Source organism: Salvelinus alpinus, chromosome 6, assembly GCF_045679555.1.
Source record: "Salvelinus alpinus chromosome 6, SLU_Salpinus.1, whole genome shotgun sequence".
Classification (NCBI taxonomy): Eukaryota; Metazoa; Chordata; class Actinopteri; order Salmoniformes; family Salmonidae; genus Salvelinus; species Salvelinus alpinus.
The window spans coordinates 10,291,158-10,318,783 of record NC_092091.1 but is presented as its reverse complement, the minus strand read 5'-3'; the positions used below and the strand labels follow the sequence as shown (position 1 = coordinate 10,318,783).

Below are 27,626 nucleotides of genomic sequence, written 5' to 3'. Positions count from 1 at the left end.
TCTCTAGCCTCGTCTCTGTGGGTTGAGGCATCATGAATGGCCACAGCCTACTGGCACACTCCGCGAACAGACCTCAGACAACAACGGGCTCTGTTCAGAGTTCAAAGCTCAGGCAGCGGAGCACGGCGCAGGTTGCCCGATTATGAGTGTGCTTTTACCAATGTGTTTCCCAAGCAGTTGAGGTAGGCGGAACAAATAAATAAAAATAAAAACAGGAAATGGAAGCAAAGCCTCAATTTAACGCTCTCAGGCCTGGGTTAAACAGCTGTGTTGCAGGACCCGGTTTTCATGAGACACTGTAAACGCCTACATTCTGCCCGTTTAAAAACACAGTGGAAAAGGCGCTGTGTTGTGTGTGCAGCAGGGCAGTCACGAGCTAGTCCGCCGAGACTACAAAATATAGTTCTCCTCTACTCACTGGGAGGCTGTGCTCTTTGGTTCAGCATGAAGTTCAGGTTACATTTCCCTCTGCTTGCCCTAGTTTCAGCCTTGATGATCGCTGCCAGCTCCACCTTCAATGACTCTGTTCAGCTCATGCATGAAAAAGGACAATCGGAGAGCGAGAGGAGAGAGGAGAGAGAGGAGAGAGAGAGAGAGAAAGGAGAGAGAGGGAGAGAGAGAGAGGAGAGAGAGGAGAGAGAGAGGAGAGAGCGAGAGAGGAGAGAGAGAGAGAGGAGAGAGAGGAGAGAGAGAGCGAGAGAGAGGAGAGAGAGAGGAGAGAGCGAGGAGAGAGAGAGAGAGAGAGAGAGAGAGAGAGAGAGAGAGAGAGACAGACAGACAGAGAGAGAGGAGAGAGAGAGAGAGAGCGAGAGAGGAGAGAGAGAGAGAGAGAGAGAGAGGAGAGAGCGAGAGAGAGGAGAGAGCGAGAGAGAGGAGAGAGAGGAGAGAGAGAGAGGAGAGAGAGAGAGAGAGAGAGAGGAGAGAGAGAGAGACAGACAGACAGAGAGAGAGCGAGAGAGAGCGAGAGCGAGAGCGAGAGAGGGAGTTAACCCACTAAAAAGTATTTGTGTTCCCTGACAACACAGCCAGGACTGCTGGGTGTAATATGACCTTTACACCAGAGACAGCAGGGAGGAAAAGCTTTTCTACAGATGGCATAACAATCAAGACAGTGTTTCGCGGAGAGCGAGAAAACGAGAGAGAGAGAAAAAAGCCTCCCGGCTAATCAGTATTCAGGGGCAGGAGCGTGCATGAAACCAGAAGGTAGCAGAGCAAGCTGAAAAAGACCTTAGATCGCCTGATAACTGCACAAGAGTTTGACGGAAGGCTTAGCGTCTATTCTGTCCACACGGAAGTGTAATCATGGCTTTGTGTACACTGACTCTGACTACATATTCTGAATGAACATTTTAAAAAAAAATGTACACCCCTTCTTCCTCCCACTTGCCCGTCTCCTTCCTCTGAAGGACAGCCGATCGAGAGTGTGCTGCTATCTGAGAGAGTAAGTGTCAGCTCAGTGTATTAAAGGACAGGGACACGGTTGACTGCAGCAGGGGAGCTTCCTGTGTGGACTGGCTGACCAGCAGGTGTTTAACTCTATTCTCTGCTCTCAAGCCTAGCTGATACCCTTCTCCCCTCGCTTGGCTCATCTGCTCTGCCCCTCCCCATCCTCAACTCTTCTGATGGGGGTTGGCTGGCTTGGGGACTCCGCCTACTATTGTGTTTCAGGAGGTAATGGGAGGAGACCAAAATACGAAGCCCCACCCCCCTCCCCCAGCAACCAACCAGAACTGGTCAAGTCTTCCACATAGGAAAGTCTGAGCTTATTTTCTACACACACACCCTCGTAGAGGATGTACTTTCACACGTCTGTAAATCCAACCTCTGTACTGTACAAAATCCTTTTTCCTAGAGTAGCAAAAACAACACAACACTTACATTTTGAGAAGGTTTGGAGATTCTTGATGTTAAAAAAACAAACGAATAAAAAGGGTGTTAGCTCTGTTGCCGGGGAGTTAAGCCAGAGGAATGTCAGGCACACACACAGTGCCTCAGTCAAGCCCCATCCTAAAAACACAACTCCCAGGCTCCCCTTGAACAAATCCAAACGGCAGACGAGTAGACTGAGGAAAACAACATGGCTGCCGCTGTGGCCGTGGTGAAGTTGTAGTAAACAGTTCCGGTGACACCCAACTGAGAGATCAAGTTGCTGCTCTCACCTGACCCGTCTTCTCACTACATGCTCCAACAAAGTCCCATCTGTGCTGTGGAAAATACCGGAAATCCCCCTTGCGCCCTCCCATCACTCTCCTTCCCTCTCTCTCTCTCTTCTTCCCACCTTCTCCTCCCCTCCCTCTGGCCATTCCACCAGAGCGGTATGTATTACAATAATAATCCACACTCTTGTCAAGGTCACCCACTGGAGAGCTCAGTCAAAGGGATGACCGGGCCTGCACAGAGATCCAGATAAGCAGTGCAGAGCCTGTACATCTCTTGTCTCCCCACTGCTTAGTCATGCCTTTATCTCTGCAGCCCCTGAGACAGACTGCTGAGCTCTAAGCCCGAGACAGACTGCTGAGCCCTAAGCCCGAGACAGACTGCTGAGCCCTAAGCCCGAGACAGACTGCTGAGCTCTAAGCCCGAGACAGACTGCTGAGCTCTAAGCCCGAGACAGACTGCTGAGCTCTAAGCCCGAGACAGACTGCTGAGCTCTAAGCCCGAGACAGACTGCTGAGCCCTAAGCCCGAGACAGACTGCTGAGCCCTAAGCCCGAGACAGACTGCTGAGCTCTAAGCCCGAGACAGACTGCTGAGCTCTAAACACTGTAAACAACACCTCCGCCAGGAGAGACCAGTAAACACTGTAAACAACACCTCCGCCAGGGGAGAACAGTAAACAACACCTCCGCCAGGGGAGACCTGTAAACACTGTAAACAACACCTCCGCCAGGGGAGAACAGTAAACAACACCTCCGCCAGGGGAGACCTGTAAACACTGTAAACAACACCTCCGCCAGGGGAAAACAGTAAACACTGTAAACAACACCTCCTCCAGGGGAGAACAGTAAACAACACCTCCGCCAGGGGAGACCTGTAAACACTGTAAACAACACCTCCGCCAGGGGAGAACAGTAAACAACACCTCCGCCAGGGGAGAACTGTAAACACTGTAAACAACACCTCCGCCAGGGGAGACCTGTAAACACTGTAAACAACACCTCCGCCAGGGGAGAACAGTAAACAACACCTCCGCCAGGGGAGAACAGTAAACACTGTAAACAACACCTCCGCCAGGGGAGAACAGTAAACACTGTAAACAACACCTCCTCCAGGGGAGAACAGTAAACACTGTAAACAACACCTCCAGGGGAGAACAGTAAACACTGTAAACAACACCTCCTCCAGGGGAGACCTGTAAACACTGTAAACAACACCTCCTCCAGGGGAGACCTGTAAACACTGTAAACAACACCTCCAGGGGAGAACAGTAAACACTGTAAACAACACCTCCTCCAGGGGAGACCTGTAAACACTGTAAACAACACCTCCTCCAGGGGAGACCTGTAAACACTGTAAACAACACCTCCTCCAGGGGAGACCTGTAAACACTGTAAACAACACCTCCAGGGGAGAACAGTAAACACTGTAAACAACACCTCCGCCAGGGGAGAACAGTAAACAACACCTCCGCCAGGGGAGAACAGTAAACACTGTAAACAACACCTCCGCCAGGGGAGACATGTAAACACTGTAAACAACACCTCCTGGGGAGAACAGTAAACACTGTAAACAACACCTCCACCAGGAGAGACCTGTAAACACTGTAAACAAAACCTCCAGGGGAGAACAGTAAACACTGTAAACAACACCTCCGCCAGGGGAGACCAGTAAACACTGTAAACAACACCTCTGCCAGGGGAGACCTGTAAACACTGTAAACAACACCTCCGCCAGGGGAGACCTGTAAACACTGTAAACAACACCTCTGCCAGGGGAGACCTGTAAACACTGTAAACAACACCTCCGCCAGGGGAGAACAGTAAACACTAAACAACACCTCCTCCAGGAGAGACCAGTAAACACTGTAAACAACACCTCCTCCAGGAGAGAACAGTAAACACTGTAAACAACACCTCCGCCAGGGGAGACCAGTAAACACTGTAAACAACACCTCCTCCAGGAGAGAACAGTAAACACTGTAAACAACAGCTCCGCCAGGGGAGACCAGTAAACACTGTAAACAACACCTCCTCCAGGGGAGACCACTAAACAACACCTCCGCCAGGGGAGAACTGTAAACACTGTAAACAACACCTCCGCCAGGGGAGAACTGTAAACACTGTAAACAACACCTCCGCCAGGAGAGAACAGTAAACACTAAATACCTCCACCAGGGAGGAACAGTAAACACTGTAAACAACACCTCCGCCAGGGGAGAACAGTAAACATTGTAAACAACACCTCCGCCAGGGGAGAACAGTAAACACTAAACACCTCCTCCAGGAGAGAACAGTAAACACTGTAAACAACACCTTCGCCAGAAGAGACCTGTAAACACTGTAAACAACACCTCCAGGGGAGACCAGTAAACACTGTAAACAACACCTCCAGGGGAGAACAGTAAACACTGTAAACACCTCCTCCAGGGGAGAACAGTAAACACTGTAAACAACACCTCCGCCAGGAGAGACCTGTAAACACTGTAAACAACACCTACACCAGGGGAGACCAGTAAACACTGTAAACAACACCTCCAGGGGAGAACAGTAAACACTGTAAACACCTCCTCCAGGGGAGACCTGTAAACACTGGAAACAACACCTCCAGGGGAGAACAGTAAACACTGTAAACACCTCCTCCAGGGGAGACCTGTAAACACTGTAAACACCACCTCCAGGGGAGAACAGTAAACACTGTAAACAATGCCCCAGCTAGCAAGCCCTGCTGGGTGTTGTTTAGAGTTTACACAATGCTGGACTGGGCCAGAGGTGTTTCATACAGATATGATGACCAAACATCACAGCCAAGGTCTAAATATTACACATTACATTGTACTTTTTATTGTGGGAGTAACAATGGTGAGTGAGGGGTAGGGAACGAGAAGGGCCCAGAGGGCTGTGGAGAGCTGCCTACCCATCATGCTCTAGTACAGTTGTTGCCAGGCTGTAAGACCTTATATCTCCCTAGCTAGCACTGCATTTCCTCTCCCTCTCCCTCCCCCTCCCTAACGTAACTCTTACCCCCACCACTAACCCCTAACGTAACCCTAACCCCTAACGTAACCCTAACCCCCACCACTAACCCCTAACGTAACCCTAACCCCTAATGTAACCCTAACCTTAACGTAACCCTAACCTCAACCCTAACCCCTAACATAACCCTAACCCCTAACATAACCCTAACCCCTAACGTAACCCTAACCCCTAACCTTAACCCCTAACATAACCCTAACCCTAACCCCTAACCTTAACCCTAACCCCTAACCTTAACCCTAACCCCTAACGTAACCTTAACCCCTAACATAACCCTAACCCCTAACGTAACCCTAACCTTAACGTAACCCTAACCTTAACCCTAACCCCTAACGTAACACTAACCCCTAACGTAACCCTAACCCCTAACGTAACCCTAACCTTAACCCTAGTGGGGACTTTGGGGGATTTTAGGTCCCACACAAGGATAGAAGAACTAACCCACACTTATCTGTCTTCTGAAAGGATAACCTTTCAGTTCTGCAGAGCACAAAGTCCCCAAACACTCCCTCGTGTACTGTATCTACCTTTAGGAGGGTCACCGAAGGGTGCTGGCTGGCTGATACGGCTCTTCTCATGTACAGCGAGAAGCCACTACACACAGTAGACAGGCGGCTCTCCTCCAACAAGTCCCTTTCCCCGCACACTGAGTCCAAAGCCATAAAAAGGCTCCTTCCTCAAGGTGAGCCCTGAGCAGCACTGAACTCTCCCCAGCCTCTTGTAACTGCTCTCTCCCAGGGGTGGAAGAGGAGGACAGAGGAGGGCCCCTGTGGCCCTGGAGACAGGACGAAAGCTGTTTTAAGTTTTAACTGCATATTCGAATCAAGCAAACGTGCTGCCGCTCTTGCCTGTGCCACCTCCCAGGAGAGAACACGTCACCACCACCGGGCTATTTATAGACCGCATCGGTTCCATCTTCGCTTGCACTTCCTGTTCTGCAGCTAGCCCGTAGGGAGGGGCTGTTGCCCTCCTTGAAGAAAGCAGCCAGGCAGGGAGGCAGGCTGCCGACAGAGCCTCCTCTAATTCTCCAACACATACCCAAAACTCTTACACACCATCCACACCGCTTATCGCCTTCTTAAAACTGAAATCTATTTTCTGAAAGGGTAACCAGGCGGTGACCATCTTGGAAACGTGGCAAGCCAAAAGTGCACGGTCAGGAATGTATATGGACTGGTAGTCTAGTACTTAAAAAAACACTTAAGGACTTCAAGACTGGACCGTGCCGTTAAATCAATTTAACTAATTAGCTTCCCGAAGAAACACAAAAGGAGGTGTCATATGAGCTGAGGATCATCTGAGGATTATCCAATGTGACGAGCCACATCACGTGGCTTCGGTTATACTTCGCTGTTAGCAGTCTTACCACGAATGAACCACTCTACGCATTCCAAAACAGCCACTACGAAGTCGTTACGGCACAAAATGTCCGCCACATCATTACCTGCCTCCTCATATACTCAGTGACGAGGATGGCGACTGGGGAACGCATAACGCTGCCACTCCTGTCTAATCAGTTATCTACAGTGTCTCCATTTACCCAAGGTACTGAGAGCCCCCGTGGCTGTAAGGGGAGCCTCTCGTCCACGCAGTGACAGGGCCAGGGTCAGACAGAGGCTGTGGCACAGGGCCACGGTGGCCCATCTCATCTCTGTGTGTCTGTCAGTTCCATACCAGGCAGTCAGAGCCGCCGCTCCCCAGATCACCACTAGTGACCTGCTGTATCCACGGAGACGGCCCGGCTATCAGCAGGGGGATGTCACTCAACATTAACCACGCAACGAGCTCTACAGCACGTCTCAGAGGGGGGAAATGGGAACACTGGTTCCCAACAGCCAAGGGTGGATTGAACCAACAGTCTGGATGCTTTAGTTCAGCTGCCCCTCCCAACTACTAATATGAGTTGTTGGGATGAGCCGGCACTGACGAGAATAAGGTCTGAAGCAGACAACTGCCAGAGCGGACATTGAAACAACCAGCCTTTCTCCCCTGTGCTGCTGCTGCTGTCATGGAGACGGCAAGCAGACTACGCAGAATCACTATGCAAATCCCTGCTGTCTGTCAGGCTTAAAAGGACAAACTCTCTCTCCCTCGCTTTCACCCCACTGAGTGATAGACAGGAGAGAACAGGGGAGAAGGGAGGGAGGAACGGAGGGTGAGAGAGAGGAGACCTACAGTAACTGCCTGATTAAAACACTAGACGTAACAGAGATACAGTAAGCAGACAGAGGAAGCTGGGGTGTCCTTACACATATGGGGCTCCTCAACGAGAGGGGGGATGGAGCGAGAGAAGGAGAGGACGAGAAGGGGGGATGAAGCGAGAGAAGGAGATGACGAGAAGGGGGGATGGAGCGAGAGAAGGAGAGGACGAGAAGGGGGGATGGAGCGAGAGAAGGAGATGACGAGAAGGGGGGATGGAGCGAGAGAAGGAGAGGACGAGAAGGGGGGATGGAGCGAGAGAAGGAGAGGACGAGAAGGGGGGATGGAGCGAGAGAAGGAGAGGACGAGAAGGGGGGATGGAGCGAGAGAAGGAGAGGACGAGAAGGGGGGATGGAGCGAGAGAAGGAGAGGACGAGAAGGGGGGATAGAAGGAGAAGGGGGGGATGGAGCGAGAGAAGGAGAGGAATTCTGAACTCTTCCTTCCTTCTCCTCTGGCAGTCTTCTTTCCACACTTTGGAAAGGAAAGGGGATACCTAGTCAGTTGTCCAACTGAATGTATTCAACTGAAATGTGTCTTCCACATTTAACCCAACCTCTGAATCAGAGAGGTGCGGGGGGGGGCTGCCTTAAATCGACATCCACGTCTTCAGCGCCCGGGGAACAGTGGACGCCTGCCTTGTTCAGGGGCAGAACGACAGATTTGTACCTTGTCAGCTCTGGGATTCGATCCAACAACCTTCTGGTTACTGGCCCAACGCTCTAACCACTAGGCTACCTGCCACCTCTACACTCTAACCACTAGGCTACCTGCCACCTCTACGCTCTAACCACTAGGCTACCTGCCACCTCTACGCTCTAACCACTAGGCTACCTGCCACCTCTACGCTCTAACCACTAGGCTACCTGCCACCTCTACGCTCTAACCACTAGGCTACCTGCCACCTCTACGCTCTAACCACTAGGCTCCCTGCCACCTCTACGCTCTAACCACTAGGCTCCCTGCCACCTCTACGCTCTAACCACTAGGCTCCCTGCCACCTCTACGCTCTAACCACTAGGCTCCCTGCCACCTCTACGCTCTAACCACTAGGCTCCCTGCCACCTCTACGCTCTAACCACTAGGCTACCTGCCAGCTCTACACTCTAACCACTAGGCTACCTGCCACCTCTACACTCTAACCACTAGGCTACCTGCCAACCTCTACCTGCCACCTCTACACTCTAACCACTAGGCTACCTGCCATCTCTACACTCTAACCACTAGGCTCCCTGCCACCTCTACGCTCTAACCACTAGGCTCCCTGCCACCTCTACGCTCTAACCACTAGGCTCCCTGCCACCTCTACGCTCTAACCACTAGGCTACCTGCCACCTCTACGCTCTAACCACTAGGCTACCTGCCACCTCTACGCTCTAACCACTAGGCTCCCTGCCACCTCTACGCTCTAACCACTAGGCTCCCTGCCACCTCTACGCTCTAACCACTAGGCTACCTGCCGCCTCTACACTCTAACCACTAGGCTACCTGCCGCCTCTACACTCTAACCACTAGGCTACCTGCCGCCTCTACACTCTAACCACTAGGCTACCTGCCGCCTCTACACTCTAACCACTAGGCTACCTGCCGCCTCTACACTCTAACCACTAGGCTACCTGCCGCCTCTACACTCTAACCACTAGGCTACCTGCCGCCTCTACACTCTAACCACTAGGCTACCTGCCGCCTCTACACTCTAACCACTAGGCTCACTGCCGCCTCTACACTCTAACCACTAGGCTACCTGCCACCTCTACACTCTAACCACTAGGCTACCTGCCACCTCTACACTCTAACCACTAGGCTACCTGCCATCTCTACACTCTAACCACTAGGCTACCTGCCACCTCTACACTCTAACCACTAGGCTACCTGCCACCTCTACACTCTAACCACTAGGCTACCTGCCACCTCTACACTCTAACCACTAGGCTACCTGCCACCTCTACACTCTAACCACTAGGCTACCTGCCACCTCTACACTCTAACCACTAGGCTACCTGCCAACCTCTACACTCTAACCACTAGGCTACCTGCCAACCTCTACCTGCCACCTCTACACTCTAACCACTAGGCTACCTGCCATCTCTACACTCTAACCACTAGGCTACCTGCCACCTCTAGAGTGTAGAGGTGGCAGGTAGCCTAGTGGTTAGAGTGTAGAGGTGGCAACCCCGTTAGTTCAAGCACTTCCTCTGCTAACGCTCAGATAGAAATAAACAGCGGGGAAAGGGAGGTGTGTTCCACTGGTCCCTTAGCAATACAGACCCAGTAGGTCTGATAGACCTTTCACTGTAGTGGAAATACTTCAGAACAGTTGTCTTCAGGTTACCTTTAACATTACAGCGTAGGTGTACATTACGCTGAACATCCCAAAAGACATACAGTAGACTAAACTAAGCTTACACTACAATATACCCAGGTGGTGTTCTAAGGCACCACAGATCACATCCTTTGCCTGTTTATTTGGCGTTGGAGAAAGCTGTTCTGTACCATTTAGGATCGCGACAACAACCAAGACCCGTAGGACAGAAGTAGCCTTCACATGGTGTGACAAGATCGGTCGGGTCAACTTGCATAAAATTGACCGTAGAAGCACACACTGGGGCCCCCTCCATCGTGGTACTCAGAGTAACCCAAGAACCTCAAAAAGCTCCGTGCTCAACAGTCTGCACCCCCCACGTCCTGTTTTTGATTAATGAATCCGGTCGGGGCCCGTGTTCCCAGCACGCCGGGCTTTGAAAGTCGCACGCTCCCTGGTGCTGTCTCATCCCAATTTCTCTGGCGCTTCCTGGATAACTTGCTCAGAAGGCTCAAACACACACACACACACACCAGAGTAATCAGCGACTGCTCTGTGAGAAATGGCCGCCGGCTCTGGAGCTGATGTCCTCTGGTATTGGTTGTGCAGGCGCGCCGGCTGCAGTGAGTGCGTGGGCTTTAAAACACTGCTCTTCTTCCCATGCCTTCTCTCTCTCTCTGTCAGGGCTACCAATACCAGCCAATTTCCTCTAATGCTAGTCCTTATGAGCAACAGCGGCAGTCTGTTTATACTGCAGTTAAGCTATTTCACTTTGAGCCAAAGGATCAATTTGCAGGGCACAGAGACAAAAGGAAATGAGAACCTGCTCTCTCTCTCGCTCTCTCTTTTCACCCCTCCCTCTCTTCATTTCTCCCTCAGTCCCTATGTTCTTTTTAAAGGAGAAGTTAGGTGCCAGTGAGTGAGCACAGGGGCTGAGAGGGCAGTCACTGACCTTTCCTTTTGGTTTTGTCCAGACAGCTCCTTTAATGTCTCCTGCTTTGCTGGAGCCCGGAGTTCAGCGGGGGTCACGGAATGCTCCAGTGCTGGCTGTTTTAAAACCCTGCTGTGCTTTTCACACCATCGCTCCTCTCACACCGAGAATAGAGTTCCATTTCAGGAGGCCGTGTCAAACGGCTACCTCAACTTTGGCATCATGTACTGGGCTGTGTGGTGACTGACCTCCAGGTCTTTAGGACCATGTACTGGGCTGTGTGGTGACTGACCTCCAGGTCTTTAGGACCATGTACTGGGCTGTGTGGTGACCGACCTCCAGGTCTTTAGGACCATGTACTGGGCTGTGTGGTGACTGACCTCCAGGTCTTTAGGACCATGTACTGGGCTGTGTGGTGACTGACCTCCAGGTCTTTAGCACCATGTACTGGGCTGTGTGGTGACTGACCTCCAGGTCTTTAGGACCATGTACTGGGCTGTGTGGTGACTGACCTCCAGGTCTTTAGGACCATGTACTGGGCTGTGTGGTGACCGACCTCCAGGTCTTTAGGACCATGTACTGGGCTGTGTGGTGACTGACCTCCAGGTCTTTAGGACCATGTACTGGGCTGTGTGGTGACTGACCTCCAGGTCTTTAGCACCATGTACTGGGCTGTGTGGTGACTGACCTCCAGGTCTTTAGGACCATGTACTGGGCTGTGTGGTGACTGACCTCCAGGTCTTTAGGACCATGTACTGGGCTGTGTGGTGACTGACCTCCAGGTTTTTAGGACCATGTACTGGGCTGTGTGGTGACTGACCTCCAGGTCTTTAGCACCATGTACTGGGCTGTGTGGTGACCGACCTCCAGGTCTTTAGGACCATGTACTGGGCTGTGTGGTGACTGCCTGGGGGCCTAGCTAGTTACTCCACCACTTTCCCACTATCCACACACACACAAAAACACTATACAAATGCAGACAGACACACACAGAAACACACTATACAGATGTGGATGTAGATTAAGGCAGCCCCCCCCCCCCCCACCTCTCTGATTCAGAGGTTGGGTTAAATGTGGAAGACACATTTCAGTTGAATACATTGTTGGACAACTGACTAGGTATCCTCATTTCCTTTTTCCCAAATGCAGACAGACACAAAGTGTAAACTGCGCAGCAGTGAAGCTCGGTGTGCCATTAGCCACCCCTATGAGGGCGATCTGCAGAAGAGTGATAAATCTGTCGATGGGTAAATAAATGGGATCCTAGAGACAGCTGAAACTCTGCATGGAAACAGACACGGCGCTGCTCCAACCAGGCACTTTAACGCCTCGGGAAAGAAGAAAAATAAGAAGCCCTAGTCTCTCTCGTTCCTTCCTACTGTCCTCCCTCCCACCGTTCCCCCTCAGGGCAGGTAGTGCTCTCGGGGAACGGGAGTCAGATAATGTCACCTAGGATGGCGTGCTGATGAAAGAGCACTTCCTGCCACTTCTTCTCAGCGCTAACAACACGCCGGGACAAAATCAGGCATGCAGGAGATATAGGACCTACTGCTTGTGATGAATCCCAGCATTTACACCGTCGCCACGCTAGAGAGAAGTGGGATAGGAGAGAGGACAGACAGACAGACAGACAGACAGACAGACAGACAGACAGACAGACAGACAGACAGACAGACAGACAGACAGACAGACAGACAGACAGAGACAGAGAGCCAGACAGACAGACAGAGACAGAGAGCCAGACAGACAGAGAGGAGAGAGAGAGACAGACAGACAGACAGACAGATATAGACAGAGACAGAGACAGAGACAGAGGAGAGAGACAGACAGAGAAACAGAGACAGACAGAGACAGAGAGACAGAGAAACAGAGAGACAGAGAGTGTGGAGGGCTCAGCAGTTCATCACATCAGTTAGCAGAAATCCGTTCTGAGAAAGGGGGGATGGTAAAGGGGGATAAACAGATGAGAGATATCCCTGTTCATGTTGGAGTATTCATTAGGAGAGAGTATCCAGCAAAACAGGAGATAGTAAAGTGGGAGAGATGCCATATGACCCTTCAGGGAGAAGAGAACAGCCCTATGACCCTTCAGGGAGAAGAGAACAGCCCTATGACCCTTCAGGGAGAAGAGAACAGCCCTATGACCCTTCAGGGAGAAGAGAACAGCCCTATGACCCTTCAGGGAGAAGAGAACAGCCCTATGACCCTTCAGGGAGAAGAGAACAGCCCTATGACCCTTCAGGGAGAAGAGAACACAGCCCTATGACCCTTCAGGGAGAAGAGAACAGCCCTATGACCCTTCAGGGAGAAGAGAACAGCCCTATGACCCTTCGGGGAGAAGAGAACAGCACTATGACCCTTCAGGGAGAAGAGAACACAGCCCTATGACCCTTCAGGGAGAAGAGAACAGCCCTATGACCCTTCAGGGAGAAGAGAACAGCCCTATGACCCTTCGGGGAGAAGAGAACAGCACTATGACCCTTCAGGGAGAAGAGAACACAGCCCTATGACCCTTCAGGGAGAAGAGAACAGCCCTATGACCCTTCAGGGAGAAGAGAACAGCCCTAGGACCCTTCAGGGAGAAGAGAACAGCCCTAGGACCCTTCAGGGAGAAGAGAACAGCCCTATGACCCTTCAGGGAGAAGAGAACACAGCCCTAGGACCCTTCAGGGAGAAGAGAACAGCCCTATGACCCTTCAGGGAGAAGAGAACAGCCCTATGACCCTTCAGGGAGAAGAGAACAGCCCTATGACCCTTCAGGGAGAAGAGAACAGCCCTATGACCCTTCAGGGAGAAGAGAACAGCCCTATGACCCTTCAGGGAGAAGAGAACAGCACTATGACACTTCAGGGAGAAGAGAACAGCACTATGACCCTTCAGGGAGAAGAGAACAGCACTATGACACTTCAGGGAGAAGAGAACAGCACTATGACCCTTCAGGGAGAAGAGAACAGCCCTATGACCCTTCAGGGAGAAGAGAACAGCCCTATGACCCTTCAGGGAGAAGAGAACAGCCCTATGACCCTTCAGGGAGAAGAGAACAGCCCTATGACCCTTCAGGGAGAAGAGAACAGCACTATGACCCTTCAGGGAGAAGAGAACAGCCCTATGACACTTCAGGGAGAAGAGAACAGCACTATGACCCTTCAGGGAGAAGAGAACAGCCCTATGACCCTTCAGGGAGAAGAGAACAGCCCTATGACCCTTCAGGGAGAAGAGAACACAGCACTATGACCCTTCAGGGAGAAGAGAACAGCACTATGACCCTTCAGGGAGAAGAGAACAGCCCTATGACCCTTCAGGGAGAAGAGAACACAGCACTATGACCCTTCAGGGAGAAGAGAACAGCACTATGACCCTTCAGGGAGAAGAGAACAGCCCTATGACCCTTCAGGGAGAAGAGAACAGCACTATGACCCTTCAGGGAGAAGAGAACAGCCCTATGACCCTTCAGGGAGAAGAAAACAGCCCTATGACCCTTCAGGGAGAAGAGAACAGCCCTATCCTCAAGGGACAGATGGTGACAAATCTTTGATGAAATAATGGTGATATTAAATCAATGTGTTTGTCAGATTTGGCTTCATAGACAGATCAGTAATTAATCCAGGATCAAGCAAGAGAATCAATTCGAAAATCTATTGATTTTTCACTTTTGATCACGCAGAAAACACGTTTTTTTTATTTTATTCTCCCCTTTTTCTCCCCAATTTCGTGGTCTCCAATTGGTTACAGTCTTGTCTCATCGCTGCAACTCCCGTACGGACTCGGGAAAGGCGAAGGTCGAGAGCCATGCCTCCGAAACACAACCCAACCAAGCCGCACTGCTTCTTAACAGAGCGCGCATCCAACCCGGAAGCCAGCCGCACCAATGTGTTGGAGGAAACACTGTGCACCTGGCGACCTTGGTTAGCGCGCACTGCGCCCGGCCCGCCACAGGAGTCGCTAGTTCGCGATGAGACAAGGATATCCCTACCGGCCAAACCCTCCCTAACCCGGACGACGCTGGGCCAATTGTGCGCCGCCACATGGACCTCCCGGTCGCGACAGAGCCTGGGCTCGAACCCAGAGTCTAGCACTGCTGTGCGTTAGACCACTGCGCCACCCGGGAGGTGAAAACAAGTTTATAGGGGATGTGCTTTGTGTTTTGCTAAAAGTAAGTGGTCTGCTTGGTGAAATGGCCATGAACTTCTACCACGAAATGCAAGTGCTTGTCAAAACCTTCACATTGTCAAAGGAACAAAAGGAAAATATAAAGAATAGCAGACAGACAGACAGACACTCAAGTGTAACCTATCAGGGGCCTTCAGCTGCCAGCCCCGGCCTCGTGATGAAACTGAGGAATGTTAAAAATGTTATTTTTCCATATTCATCCAAAGACCTGGGAATTGTGTCTTCGAGAGAGAGAGAGAGAGAGAGAGAGAGAAGGCTGAGATGTAGTGATTTGTTGAGCTGACCCTCATCCCTCCCATCCTCTTCCTTGGACTGGGGCCCAGTCCATGCTTCCTAGAATGACTCTGTGGTCTGTATTGAGGAGGAAGGGTGGGCCTTCCCCAAACATCCACAACAGTAATGCTCTGTGTCTGTCAAGAGGAGCGACGCACCAGACAATGGGTAGAGGCAGACAGAGGAGGAGCCCTGTTACCAGGCTGCTTTCTTCTATTATTTTATATTGTTTTCATTTAACCTTTATTTAACTAGGCAAGTCAGTTAAGAACAAATTCTTATTTTCAATGACGGCCTACCAGAAGGCAAAAGACCTCCTGCGGGTACGGGGGGCTGGGATTAAAAATAATAAATACAATATAAATATAGGACAAAACACACATCACGACAAGAGAGACCTTAAGACAACATCTTTATCTCTATATCCTCTCGGTACCATTGTGCTGCGTTGGAACACTGGGGGGAAATTAACCCACTCTCCCCCTTACCGGGCCCTGACGGTAACCATAGCTACTGCCGCTCAATAGAGGCTCTTCAAGCAAGGGTGTTCATTCCTTCCCTTAGTGGAGGCTGTTTCCTTCCCTTAGTGGAGGCTGTTTCCTTCCCTTAGTGGAGGCTGTTTCCTTCCCTTAGTGGAGGCTGTTTCCTTCCCTTAGTGGAGGCTGTTTCCTTCCCTTAGTGGAGGCTGTTTCCTTCCCTTAGTGGAGGCTGTTTCCTTCCCTTAGTGGAGGCTGTTTCCTTCCCTTAGTGGAGGCTGTTTCCTTCCCTTAGTGGAGGCTGTTTCCTTCCCTTAGTGGAGGCTGTTTCCTTCCCTTAGTGGAGGCTGTTTCCTTCCCTTAGTGGAGGCTGTTTCCTTCCCTTAGTGGAGGCTGTTTCAACATCCTCTGAATGGAATCGAGACTATTTTCCAAATTGCTCCAAGAGCTCCGGAAAAAAACCAGCAGTCAATTACGAAGCCGCTTACTTTGGCTAATGAACAGGTTATGCTTGGAACTCGAGTGGATTTTTTATTTTATTTTACCCTCGCTCTCTCTCTCCCTCCATCTCTCCCTCCGAGGTCTGTTGAATCACAATGCCTGCCACTGACCGAGTGGGTTGACGGATGGCTGAATGAACAAGCGATGTTTTACAGGACAGGGAAAACTGCTTGCAGGAAACCAGTGTGGATTCCAGTGTGCTCAGCCGTGGTGCCAGGAGAGCCCTTCTCCGTCCCGCATGATGTCCAACAAGCCCCCCCCAGACAGCCACAATCCCACATTGTGCCCCCCCCCCTCCCTCCGTCCGTCCATCGCTGGCTGCCACCAGTCTGAATCATTAAGAATGTTGGCCACAGCTCTTCCCGAGGAAGACAGTGTTCCCTGTGATTTCCCTTTGGGAAGAAGACCTTTCAGGGGGGATTTAGAGAGGCCCCTATTCAAAGGGATGAGTGTCAGGGAGGTGGTGGAGAGGAGGGTAAACACCTGTCACACGGGCCATGGCTGTCTGTGTGGTTTAACCTGGGAACAAGACGTGTCGAACACTCCCAAACCACCTCAGTGTTACAACACCAGCCGTGTCCCCAGTACTAACATCGCTGTCTGTCATGAACGCTGATATCAAAAGTATTGGATAGGTTACAGTAAGACGGTAGTCTCGGGATGTCCCAGACTTTGGAGCATCACACGCTAGGCAGCAAACGCACAAGGGAGGATGTTGTGTTAACAACGCTCATGTTTAGCTAGGGCAGCAAGCGGCCACAGCAGGGACGTTACGGGTGACGCGCTTCCCCTTTCCGACTCGTCCTCCGACCCAACTGACGCTGCATCTTGTACAGACTTGTTCAGATGGATCATTGACACATTTCTGGAAACAACCCATCTGTCCAGAGAAACTTGGAAAGTGGCAGAAAGTCCTGCCACTGGTTTCAATTAGTCTCCATTCAAGGCCATTGAACACGTACTGGCAGTACCAAGTAGCAGTATTACCGAACTTCACCTCCTCACTTCTCCACTAAAACTCCTTAGTCCTGCGTCGCTCGTGACCGGCCATGTTCAATAAAGACGACAGGCTGAAGCGAAGGCTCTTGGCTTAATATTCCTCAAGCTGAGCAGAGTTAACCTGTGGGAGGGTCGAGGGGAAATGTTCTGCAACACGCAGTGGGGGGGGCTGTCCGGGGCCTGCCTGGCTACAGAGGGGATGGGGGGGCTGTCCGGGGCCTGCCTGGCTACAGAGGGGATGGGGGGGGCTGTCCGGGGCCTGCCTGGCTACAGAGGGGATGGGGGGGCTGTCCGGGGCCTGCCTGGCTACAGAGGGGATGGGGGGGCTGTCCGGGGCCTGCCTGGCTACAGAGGGGATGGGGGGGCTGTCCGGGGCCTGCCTGGCTACAGAGGGGATGGGGGGGCTGTCCGGGGCCTGCCTGGCTACAGAGGGGATGGGGGGGCTGTCCGGGGCCTGCCTGGCTACAGAGGGGATGGGGGGGCTGTCCGGGGCCTGCCTGGCTACAGAGGGGATGGGGGGGCTGTCCGGGGCCTGCCTGGCTACAGAGGGGATGGGGGGGGCTGTCCGGGGCCTGCCTGGCTACAGAGGGGATGGGGGGGCTGTCCGGGGCCTGCCTGGCTACAGAGGGGATGGGGGGGCTGTCCGGGGCCTGCCTGGCTACAGAGGGGATGGGGGGGCTGTCCGGGGCCTGCCTGGCTACAGAGGGGATGGGGGGGCTGTCCGGGGCCTGCCTGGCTACAGAGGGGATGGGGGGGCTGTCCGGGGCCTGCCTGGCTACAGAGGGGATGGGGGGGCTGTCCGGGGCCTGCCTGGCTACACAGGGGATGGGGGGGCTGTCCGGGGCCTGCCTGGCTACAGAGGGGATGGGGGGGGCTGAGATGTGTAAAGGGAGAGAGCTTCAAAAAGGTTCAAAGGCTCTGCAACATATGTGGCGGTTTAGAGAAGGGCGTAGGAGGCCATAAAAATGTGCCGCTTGCCGGGAGTGCATGCCTCATATTGAACACACCTGGCGCACTCTTCTCACACCATTAAAGTAGGCTAGTATCAGGCGTAGACATGTACGAATCGACGTAGCGCAATAAAAACACACATTTGCAAACTGACACTACATCATAAAATGCTTTAAGAAGAGCGCATGAAAGTAGCAGCAAACGTAGCCTGACAGCGAGGCTATACAGCGAGGCTATACAGCGAGGCTATACAATAAACCAAGTGGCAGAAGTTATAATAAATAACTAGAATATCAGAGAGGCTAATGTCTCTAACTTAGCAGACCTGAGATGAGCACTGCACTCCCTGTGACCTCCTGTGACCTCCAGGATACCATAAACACATTCCACACCTGAGGCTCCAGTGGAGGCCCTGCGACATGAGTTTACAACAAGTCAACATCCCTCGGAAGGAGAGGAGGCTTTTGGACCAACACCTCATAAATGATCTACCCCCCCCCCCCCCCCCCCCCGCCTCTCTCCCTCCCTCCCTCTTCTTCTTCTCCTTCTCCCTCCCTCCCCTTCTTCCTCTCCCACTCCCCCTCCCCCCATTTCCTCCACTCCCAGTAGCTTCGACCCTCACCACTAGAGGTCGACCGATTATGATTTTTCAACGCCGATACCGATTATTGGAGGACCAAAAAAAAGCCGCGATTAATCGCTATCGGCCAATTTATATATTTGTAATAATGACAATTACAACAATACTGAATGAACACTTTTATTTTAACTTAATATAATACATAAATAAAATCTATTTAGTCTCAAATAAATAATGAAACATGTTCAATTTGGTTTAAATATTGCAAAAACACAGTGTTGGAGAAGAAAGTAAAAGTGCAATATGTGCCATATAAACGCAGGAAAGTGCTGTTTGAATGAATGCTTACGAGCATGCTGCTGCCTACCACCGCTCAGTCAGACTGCTCTACCAAATATAAAATCATAGACTTAATTATAATAAACACACAGAAATACAAGCCTTTGGACATTAATATGGTCAAATCCGGAAACTATCATTTCGAAAACAATATGTTTATTCTTTCAGTGAAATACGGAACCGTTCCGTATTTAATCAAACGGGTGGCATCCGTAAGTCTAAATATTGCTGTTACATTGCACAACCTTCAATGTTATGTCATAATTATGTACAATTCTGGCAAATTAAATACAGTCTTTGTTAGGAAGAAATGGACTTCACACAGTTCGCAACGAGCCAGGCGGCCCAAACTGCTGCATATACCCTGACTCTGCTTGCACTGAATGCAAGAGAAGTGACACAATTTCCCTAGTTAATATTGCCTGCTAACATTAACTTATTTTAACTAAATACGCAGGTTAAAAAAATATATACTTGTGTATTGATTTTAAGAAAATAAATGTTTATGGTTAGGTACAACGATTGTGATTTTTCGCAAATGCGCTTTTATTAAATCATCACCCGTTTGGCGAAGTTGAAGTAGGCTGTGATTCGATGATAAATTAACAGGCACCGCATTGATTATATGCAACGCAGGACAAGCTAGTTAACCTAGTAATATCATCAACCATGTGTAGTTAACTAGTGATTATGTGAAGATTGCTTGTTTTTTATAAGATAAGTTTAATGCTAGATAGCAACTTACCTTGGCTCCTTGATGCACTCGCGTAACAGGTGGTCAGCCTGCCACGCAGTTTCCTCGTGGAAACTGCGGGGTCCAAAAATTAATCGGGGTAATCGGGGTCCAAAAATTCTAATTACCGATTGTTGTGAAAACTTGAACAATCGGCCCTAATTAAATCGGCCATGCCACCCCTGGACATGTGTTGACAAACGGGCTCTGCAAAATGGACGCTGCTGAACAGACCAGTGACTGGTAGTGTAACTGGGTTCAATAGGTTTTCTCCAGTGACTCATCTAGAATGTGCCAAAGACTCATGGCTCACACAAACTCCAATGTACTCATTCTGAGAGCTTGGATTTCAATACCCCACCCTCTCACACCGATATACACACACACACTAATGTAAACTTCCATCGGTTGTTTGAAAGGCTCCTTCAAATGCCAGAGTGCTTCAAATGACAAGTAGCTTGCTATTTACCATACAGACACTCAACAAGGAACCGAGGGAGGACGTGTCAGAATATATCAGGAAGGAAGATTAAGAGAGAGAGAACGCACAGAAAAGTGTTGTTGACATAAAAACCTACAGTGTATGAAGATGGGGGAGGTTGACGCCAAGCCACCCAGAGAATAGCTTCTGTAAGGTCATGGCCCGATTCACAAAACATTTTCTTAAGAAAAAAAAATAGTAAGTTCATAAAGATAAATAAAAATGTTTTTAGGAATTCATAGTTTCTTAGGAACTTGGTAAAAAAATGTCTTAAGAAGATTCAGTAAATCGGGCCCCAGTTGAGGAACCAGAGCTGATTAGTTCCCCAGTTCCCCTGATTAGTTCCCCAGTTCCCCTGATTAGTTCCCCAGTTCCCCCGATTAGTTCCCCAGTCTCCTTGAACTATCCCTCCAGTGTGTACTACACTACAGTGTTGTGTTCATTAGGGCATGCAACTGAAAACAGAAATGGGCATGTCCAGATAGGCCTAGCTCTTCCTTGTTTCGGTCCATTTTCTTCCGTTTTCTACCTAATAAACACAACCCAGGCAATGTTCTCGCTTTAAAAAATTGTGTGGGGGGGGGGGGGGGTCTTGTGAGTGGAAACTTTGACCTTGTGAGAATTTTGTGCAACTTCCAGCGCTCGTTTCCAGTGAACTCAGAGGCAGTACCATTACAGTTTTAGACAGTAGCCAATAGGCATACCATTACAGTTTTAGACAGCAGCCAATAGGCTGTTGTGGCTATCTGAACACAATGTAGCCCTACCAACAATACATGTGGTGTTCAATGCAGACCTACAGTAGTCTACATGTGGTGTTCAATACAGGCCTACAGTAGTCTACATGTGGTGTTCAATGCAGGCCTACAGTAGTCTACACGTGGTGTTCAATACAGGCCTACAGTAGTCTACACGTGGTGTTCAATGCAGGCCTACAGTAGTCTACACGTGGTGTTCAATGCAGACCTACAGTAGTCTACATGTGGTGTTCAATGCAGGCCTACAGTAGTCTACACGTGGTGTTCAATGCAGACCTACAGTAGTCTACACGTGGTGTTCAATGCAGACCTACAGTAGTCTACATGTGGTGTTCAATGCAGGCCTACAGTAGTCTACATGTGGTGTTCAATACAGACCTACAGTAGTCTACACGTGGTGTTCAATGCAGGCCTACAGTAGTCTACACGTGGTGTTCAATACAGGCCTACAGTAGTCTACACGTGGTGTTCAATGCAGGCCTACAGTAGTCTACACGTGGTGTTCAATACAGGCCTACAGTAGTCTACACGTGGTGTTCAATACAGGCCTACATTGCATGAGACTTTAAAAAAGGTTTTTACATTATGAAGGGCATGAGATTAATTAAATTATGTTTTACTTGGTCTGTAACACTGTGGGACAAATAGTTGACTGTAAATTGTATTGTATTGTGTGCTGCAAGAAAACACTTACAAAATACAATTATTATTACCATACAGACAATTAGACAATGAAGGCTATCCCTCTGCCTATTGGATTATTTGCATAGTCAAGCCTGTCTCAAAATACAACACTGCCCCTTTAACTAAGACGTAAGCTTTTTACCTGACTGGGTTTTTCAAGGACAGCTTCCCTCCACGTTTTGTTCTCTTGTAGGAAGCAGTAACTCCCCATTGCTGACCTATACTTATCTAGAACTGGGCTGATAACTCGCTAACTAGCAAAGAACATCAAAAAACGTGCACACAGCTCTGCAGTCTGAACTGATCTGAAAAGCGCATTCACTCGCGGGTGATTAAAAGACTGCTTGTGGGCTACCCCCACCAATAGAATTCTACTAAGTACTGTGAGATGCAGGATGTGTTGTTTAAAGACAGGTAAGTACTGTGAGATGCAGGATGTGTTGTTTAAAGACAGCTAAGTACTGTGAGATGCAGGATGTGTTGTTTAAAGACAGGTAAGTTCTGTGAGATGCAGGATGTGTTGTTTAAAGACAGCTAAGTACTGTGAGATGCAGGATGTGTTGTTTAAAGACAGCTAAGTTCTGTGAGATGCAGGACGTGTTGTTTAAAGACAGGTAAGTACTGTGAGATGCAGGATGTGTTGTTTTAAGACAGGTAAGTTCTGTGAGATGCAGGATGTGTTGTTTAAAGACAGCTAAGTTCTGTGAGATGCAGGATGTGTTGTTTAAAGACAGCTAAGTACTGTGAGATGCACCACGTGTCGTTTAAAGACAGGTAAGTACTGTGAGATGCGGGACGTGTTGTTTAAAGACAGCTAAGTACTGTGAGATGCAGGACGTGTTGTTTAAAGACAGGTAAGTACTGTGAGATGCAGGATGTGTTGTTTTAAGACAGGTAAGTTCTGTGAGATGCAGGATGTGTTGTTTAAAGACAGCTAAGTTCTGTGAGATGCAGGATGTGTTGTTTAAAGACAGCTAAGTACTGTGAGATGCAGGACGTGTTGTTTAAAGACAGCTAAGTACTGTGAGATGCAGGACGTGTTGTTTAAAGACAGCTAAGTACTGTGAGATGCAGGACGTGTTGTTTAAAGACAGGTAAGTACTGTGAGATGCAGGATGTGTTGTTTTAAGACAGGTAAGTTCTGTGAGATGCAGGATGTGTTGTTTAAAGACAGCTAAGTTCTGTGAGATGCAGGATGTGTTGTTTAAAGACAGGTAAGTACTGTGAGATGCAGGACGTGTTGTTTAAAGACAGCTAAGTACTGTGAGATGCAGGACGTGTTGTTTAAAGACAGCTAAGTTCTGTGAGATGCAGGACGTGTTGTTTAAAGACAGCTAAGTTCTGTGAGATGCAGGACGTGTTGTTTAAAGACAGCTAAGTACTGTGAGATGCAGGACGTGTTGTTTTAAGACCAAGTTTCAGATGGGATGAGGTCTAGTAAAGTTTCAGATGGGATGAGGTCTAGTAAAGTTTCAGATGGGATGAGGTCTAGTAAAGTTTCAGATGGGATGACGTCTAGAAAAGTTTCAGATGGGATGAGGTCTAGTAAAGTTTCAGATGGGATGAGGTCTAGTAAAGCTTCAGATGGGATGACGTCTAGAAAAGTTTCAGATGGGATGAGGTCTAGTAAAGTTTCAGATGGGATGAGGTCTAGTAAAACCCTACTATGTTCTCTCCCTCCCCCCCACTACTGTGTTCTCTCCCCCCACTACTGTGTTCTCTCCCCCCCCCCCCCCCCCCCCACTACTGTGTCCTCTCCCTCCCCCCCCTTACTGTGTTCTCTCCCTCCCCCCCCCTACTGTGTTCTCTCCCTCCCCCCTACTGTGTTCTCTCTCCCTCCCCCCCTACTGTGTTCTCTCTCTCCCTCCCCCCTACTGTGTTCTCTCTCTCCCCCCCTTACTGTGTTCTCTCCCTCCCCCCTACTGTGTTCTCTCCCTCCCCACTACTGTGTTCTCTCCCTCCCCACTACTGTGTTCTCTCCCTCCCCACTACTGTGTTCTCTCCCTCCCCACTACTGTGTTCTCTCCCTCCCCCCCTACTGTGTTCTCTCCCTCCCCCCCTACTGTGTTCTCTCCCTCCCCCCCTACTGTGTTTTCTCCCTCCCCCCTACTGTGTTCTCTCCCTCCCTCCCCCCTACTGTGTTCTCTCCCTCCCCCCCTACTGTGTTTTCTCCCTCCCCCCCCTACTGTGTTCTCTCCCTCCCCCCTACTGTGTTCTCTCCCTCCCCCCTACTGTGTTCTCTCCCTCCCCCCTACTGTGTTCTCTCCCTCCCCCCCTACTGTGTTCTCTCCCTCCCCCCCTACTGTGTTTTCTCCCTCCCCCCTACTGTGTTCTCTCCCTCCCCCCCCCCTACTGTGTTCTCTCCCTCCCCCCTACTGTGTTCTCTCCCCCCCCCTACTGTGTCCTCTCCCTCCCCCCTACTGTGTTCTCTCCCTCCCCCCTACTGTGTTCTCTCCCTCCCCCCTACTGTGTTCTCTCCCTCCCCACTACTGTGTTCTCTCCCTCCCCACTACTGTGTTCTCTCCCTCCCCCCTACTGTGTTCTCTCCCTCCCCACTACTGTGTTCTCTCCCTCCCCACTACTGTGTTCTCTCCCTCCCCACTACTGTGTGTTCTCTCTGTTACCACACGGCAAGCGGTACCGGAGCGCCAAGTCTAGGACCAAAAGGCTCCTTAACAGCTTCTACCCCCAAGATATAAGACTGATGAACAATTAATAAAATGGCCACCGGACTATTTACATTGACCGACCGACCCCCCCCTATTTGTTTTGTACACTGCTGCTACTCGCTGTTAATTATCTATGCATAGTCACTTCACCCCTACCTACATGTAGTAATTACCTCGACTAACCTGTACCCCCACACACTGACTCGGTACTGGTACCCCCTGTATATAGCCTCGTTATTGTTATGTTATTGTGTTACTTTTAATTCTTTTTTACTTTAGTTTATTTAGTAAATATCGTCTTAACTCTTCTTGAACTGCATTGTTGGTTAAGGGCTTGTAAGTAAAGGTCTACACTTGTTGTATTTGGCGCATGTGACAAATAACGTTTGAAACGAGATTAGGAAGGGAACAAGTCGGCCTGTCAGCTCTCTCCACATGACAAAAGAGGGTTTTCCCCTCTGCATTTCTCTACTGCTACACCTTCATCTCTCCCTCATTTGGTCTCAGTCTCAGAGGTGTTTTCTCTCTGCTGCTGCCCTGCTCTCCTAATCTCATTAAAGAAGCCCTTTCCTGTGACACTGACCTCATCAGAGCGAGACCAAAGCGGAGCAGAAAGCCGCCCTGCACGCCTGTTAACCTGTCAGTATACCTGTCTGTCACGGCCACAAGAGAAGCAGCTCCCCTGTCCTCATTCATGACACAGCATCTGTCCAGTTCCCTCTCTATGGCAGAGAGCCAGAGTAACAGCAGCACAATCTGCTATCCCACAAACACTACTAAGAATCGGTCCTTGAGTGACACAAGGAGCTACATTATCACTTTACTCAGGTCTGTACCACAATGGTCAACAAATATTTTACCAATTAGTGTTGGAATGAAATACACTGCGGTGTGAGAGGATTACAGGATGTCTCTGCAGTAGATAGCCGCCATTTAACGATTACAGGATGTCTCTGCAGTAGATAGCCGCCATTTAACGATTACAGGATGTCTCTGCAGTAGATAGCTGCCATTTAACGATTACAGGATGTCTCTGCAGTAGATAGCTGCCATTTAACGATTACAGGACGTCTCTGCAGTAGATAGCTGCCATTTAACGATTACAGGACGGCGCTGCAGTAGATAGCTGCCATTTAACGATTACAGGATGACGCTGCAGTGGATAGCTGCCATTTAACGATTACAGGATGTCTCTGCAGTAGATAGCTGCCATTTAACGATTACAGGATGGCACTGCAGTGGATAGCTGCCATTTAACGATTACAGGATGTCTCTGCAGTAGATAGCTGCCATTTAACGATTACAGGATGTCTCTGCAGTAGATAGCTGCCATTTAACGATTACAGGATGTCTCTGCAGTAGATAGCTGCATTTAACGATTACAGGATGGCGCTGCAGTAGATAGCTGCCATTTAACGATTACAGGATGTCTCTGCAGTAGATAGCTACCATTTAACGATTACAGGATGTCTCTGCAGTAGATAGCTGCCATTTAACGATTACAGGATGTCTCTGCAGTAGATAGCTGCCATTTTACGATTACAGGATGTCTCTGCAGTAGATAGCTGCCATTTTACGATTACAGGATGTCTCTGCAGTGGATAACTGCCATTTTACGATTACAGGATGTCTCTGCAGTAGATAGCTGCCATTTTACGATTACAGGATGTCTCTGCAGTAGATAGCTGCCATTTAACGATTACAGGATGTCTCTGCAGTAGATAGCTGCCATTTTACGATTACAGGATGTCTTTGCAGTGGATAGCCGCCATTTTACGATTACAGGATGTCTCTGCAGTGGATAGCTGCCATTTTACGATTACAGGATGTCTCTGCAGTGGATAGCTGCCATAGTTGCCACTCCTGACCAATTTTTTTTTTTTTTTACGCGGTTATTAACTTTTTCTGCCATAGTTTCCTTTTTTGTGACCAACTTTTTATTTAGTTTGGTCTTTTTTCTTCAAGGGGGGGTTACCACTACAAAAACAATCAAATAAATGCATACAAAGTTAAACCCACCGACAGTGAACGATTAAGAGTTGGTGCAAATTCCATCGTAAAACGTTTCCTTGTTATTAAATACAGTCCTTTGACCAAAAAACAGCTTCTGGGACATAAGAACAGTGATCACTGACCTCGACTTGGATGAAGATTTCTACTTCAACGAGTGGGAAGCTGAGGATGTACTGCTCATTCCAGACCAGGCCCTAATCCTCTGGACTGGAAAGAGGAAGAGACAGTGCAAGAGAGGCAAACCAGACAAACCAGCGGGCTCCCTGACAAGACTAGTCGGCGACTAAATATACTGCCTCTACCCTCCCTTCTTTTGGCAAACGTACAATCACTGGAGAACAAACCGGAAGAGGTCCGTACGAGACTATCCTACCAACGAGACCTGAACAACTGTAATATCCTATGTTTCTCGGAGTTGAACAATGACATGGATACTATACATCTAAGCGTGTTTTTCTATGCATCGTCAAGACCGAACGGCAGCTTTGGGTATTGAGGGGGAGGTGTGTCTCTTAACAGCTGGTGCGCCATCTCAAATGTTAAGGAAGTCTCGAGGTTTTGCTCGAGTTAGAATTCCTCATTAAAGATGCAGACCATACTATTTACGGAGAGTTATCATCTATATTTTTCGTGGCTGTCTATTTACCAACAAAACCAGTGTTGACACTAAGACCACACGCAAAAGAGCTGTATAGGTCCATAAGCAAAGAAGGAGAAACACCCAGAGGCGGTGGTTTTCGTGGCCAGTGATTTTTATTCAGGAAAACTGAAATCAGTCTTAACGCATTTTTATCAGCATGTCACCTGTGCAACCAGAGGCCAAAAACAACTCTAGACCACCTTTACTCCACACTCAGAGACACATACAAAGCTCTCCCTTACCCTCCATTTGGCAAACCTAACCATAACTCTATCTTCCTGATTCCTGCTTACAAGCAAAACAGGAAGTACCAGTGACGTGCTCAATATGGAAGTGGTCAGATGAAGCGGATGTTAAGTTACAGGTCTGTTTCACCAGCACAGACTGGAACAAGTTCCGGGATTCACCCCGTAACATTACGGAGTTTACCACATCAGTCACTGGGCTTCATTATTAAGTCGTCCCCACAGTGACCGAACATATCCCATGGATTACCAGCTGGTAAGCATCTTCACTGACATTTTCAACCTCTCCCTGACCCAGTCTGTAATAACAACATGTTTCAAGCAGACCACCATAGTCCCTGTGCCTAAGAATGCCAAGGTAAACTGTCTAAATGACTACAGACCCGTGAAGTGCTTTGAAAGGCTGGTCATGGCTCACATCAACACCATCATCCCACACACCGTAGACCCACTCCAATTCGCATACCACCCCAACATTTCCACCGATGACGCA

General features: G+C 49.5%; 1 protein-coding gene across 3 annotated transcripts in view; it reads right to left on the bottom strand.

The window, feature by feature from the left end:
- The window catches only part of LOC139578102 (zinc finger protein 609-like), a 190,466-nt gene that overhangs the window by 81,847 nt on the left and 80,993 nt on the right, over window positions 1–27,626 (bottom strand). Inside the window, exon 1 of one of the 3 annotated variants that reach the window (XM_071405311.1) lies at window positions 5,719–6,619. The exons of the other annotated variants lie outside the window; for them this stretch is intronic. Within the exon in view, the coding sequence (XP_071261412.1) occupies window positions 5,719–5,853 (135 nt within the window). The 5' untranslated portion in view covers window positions 5,854–6,619. Of the gene's footprint in view, window positions 1–5,718; window positions 6,620–27,626 lie in introns of those variants that run through there. 3 annotated transcript variants of the gene reach the window in all.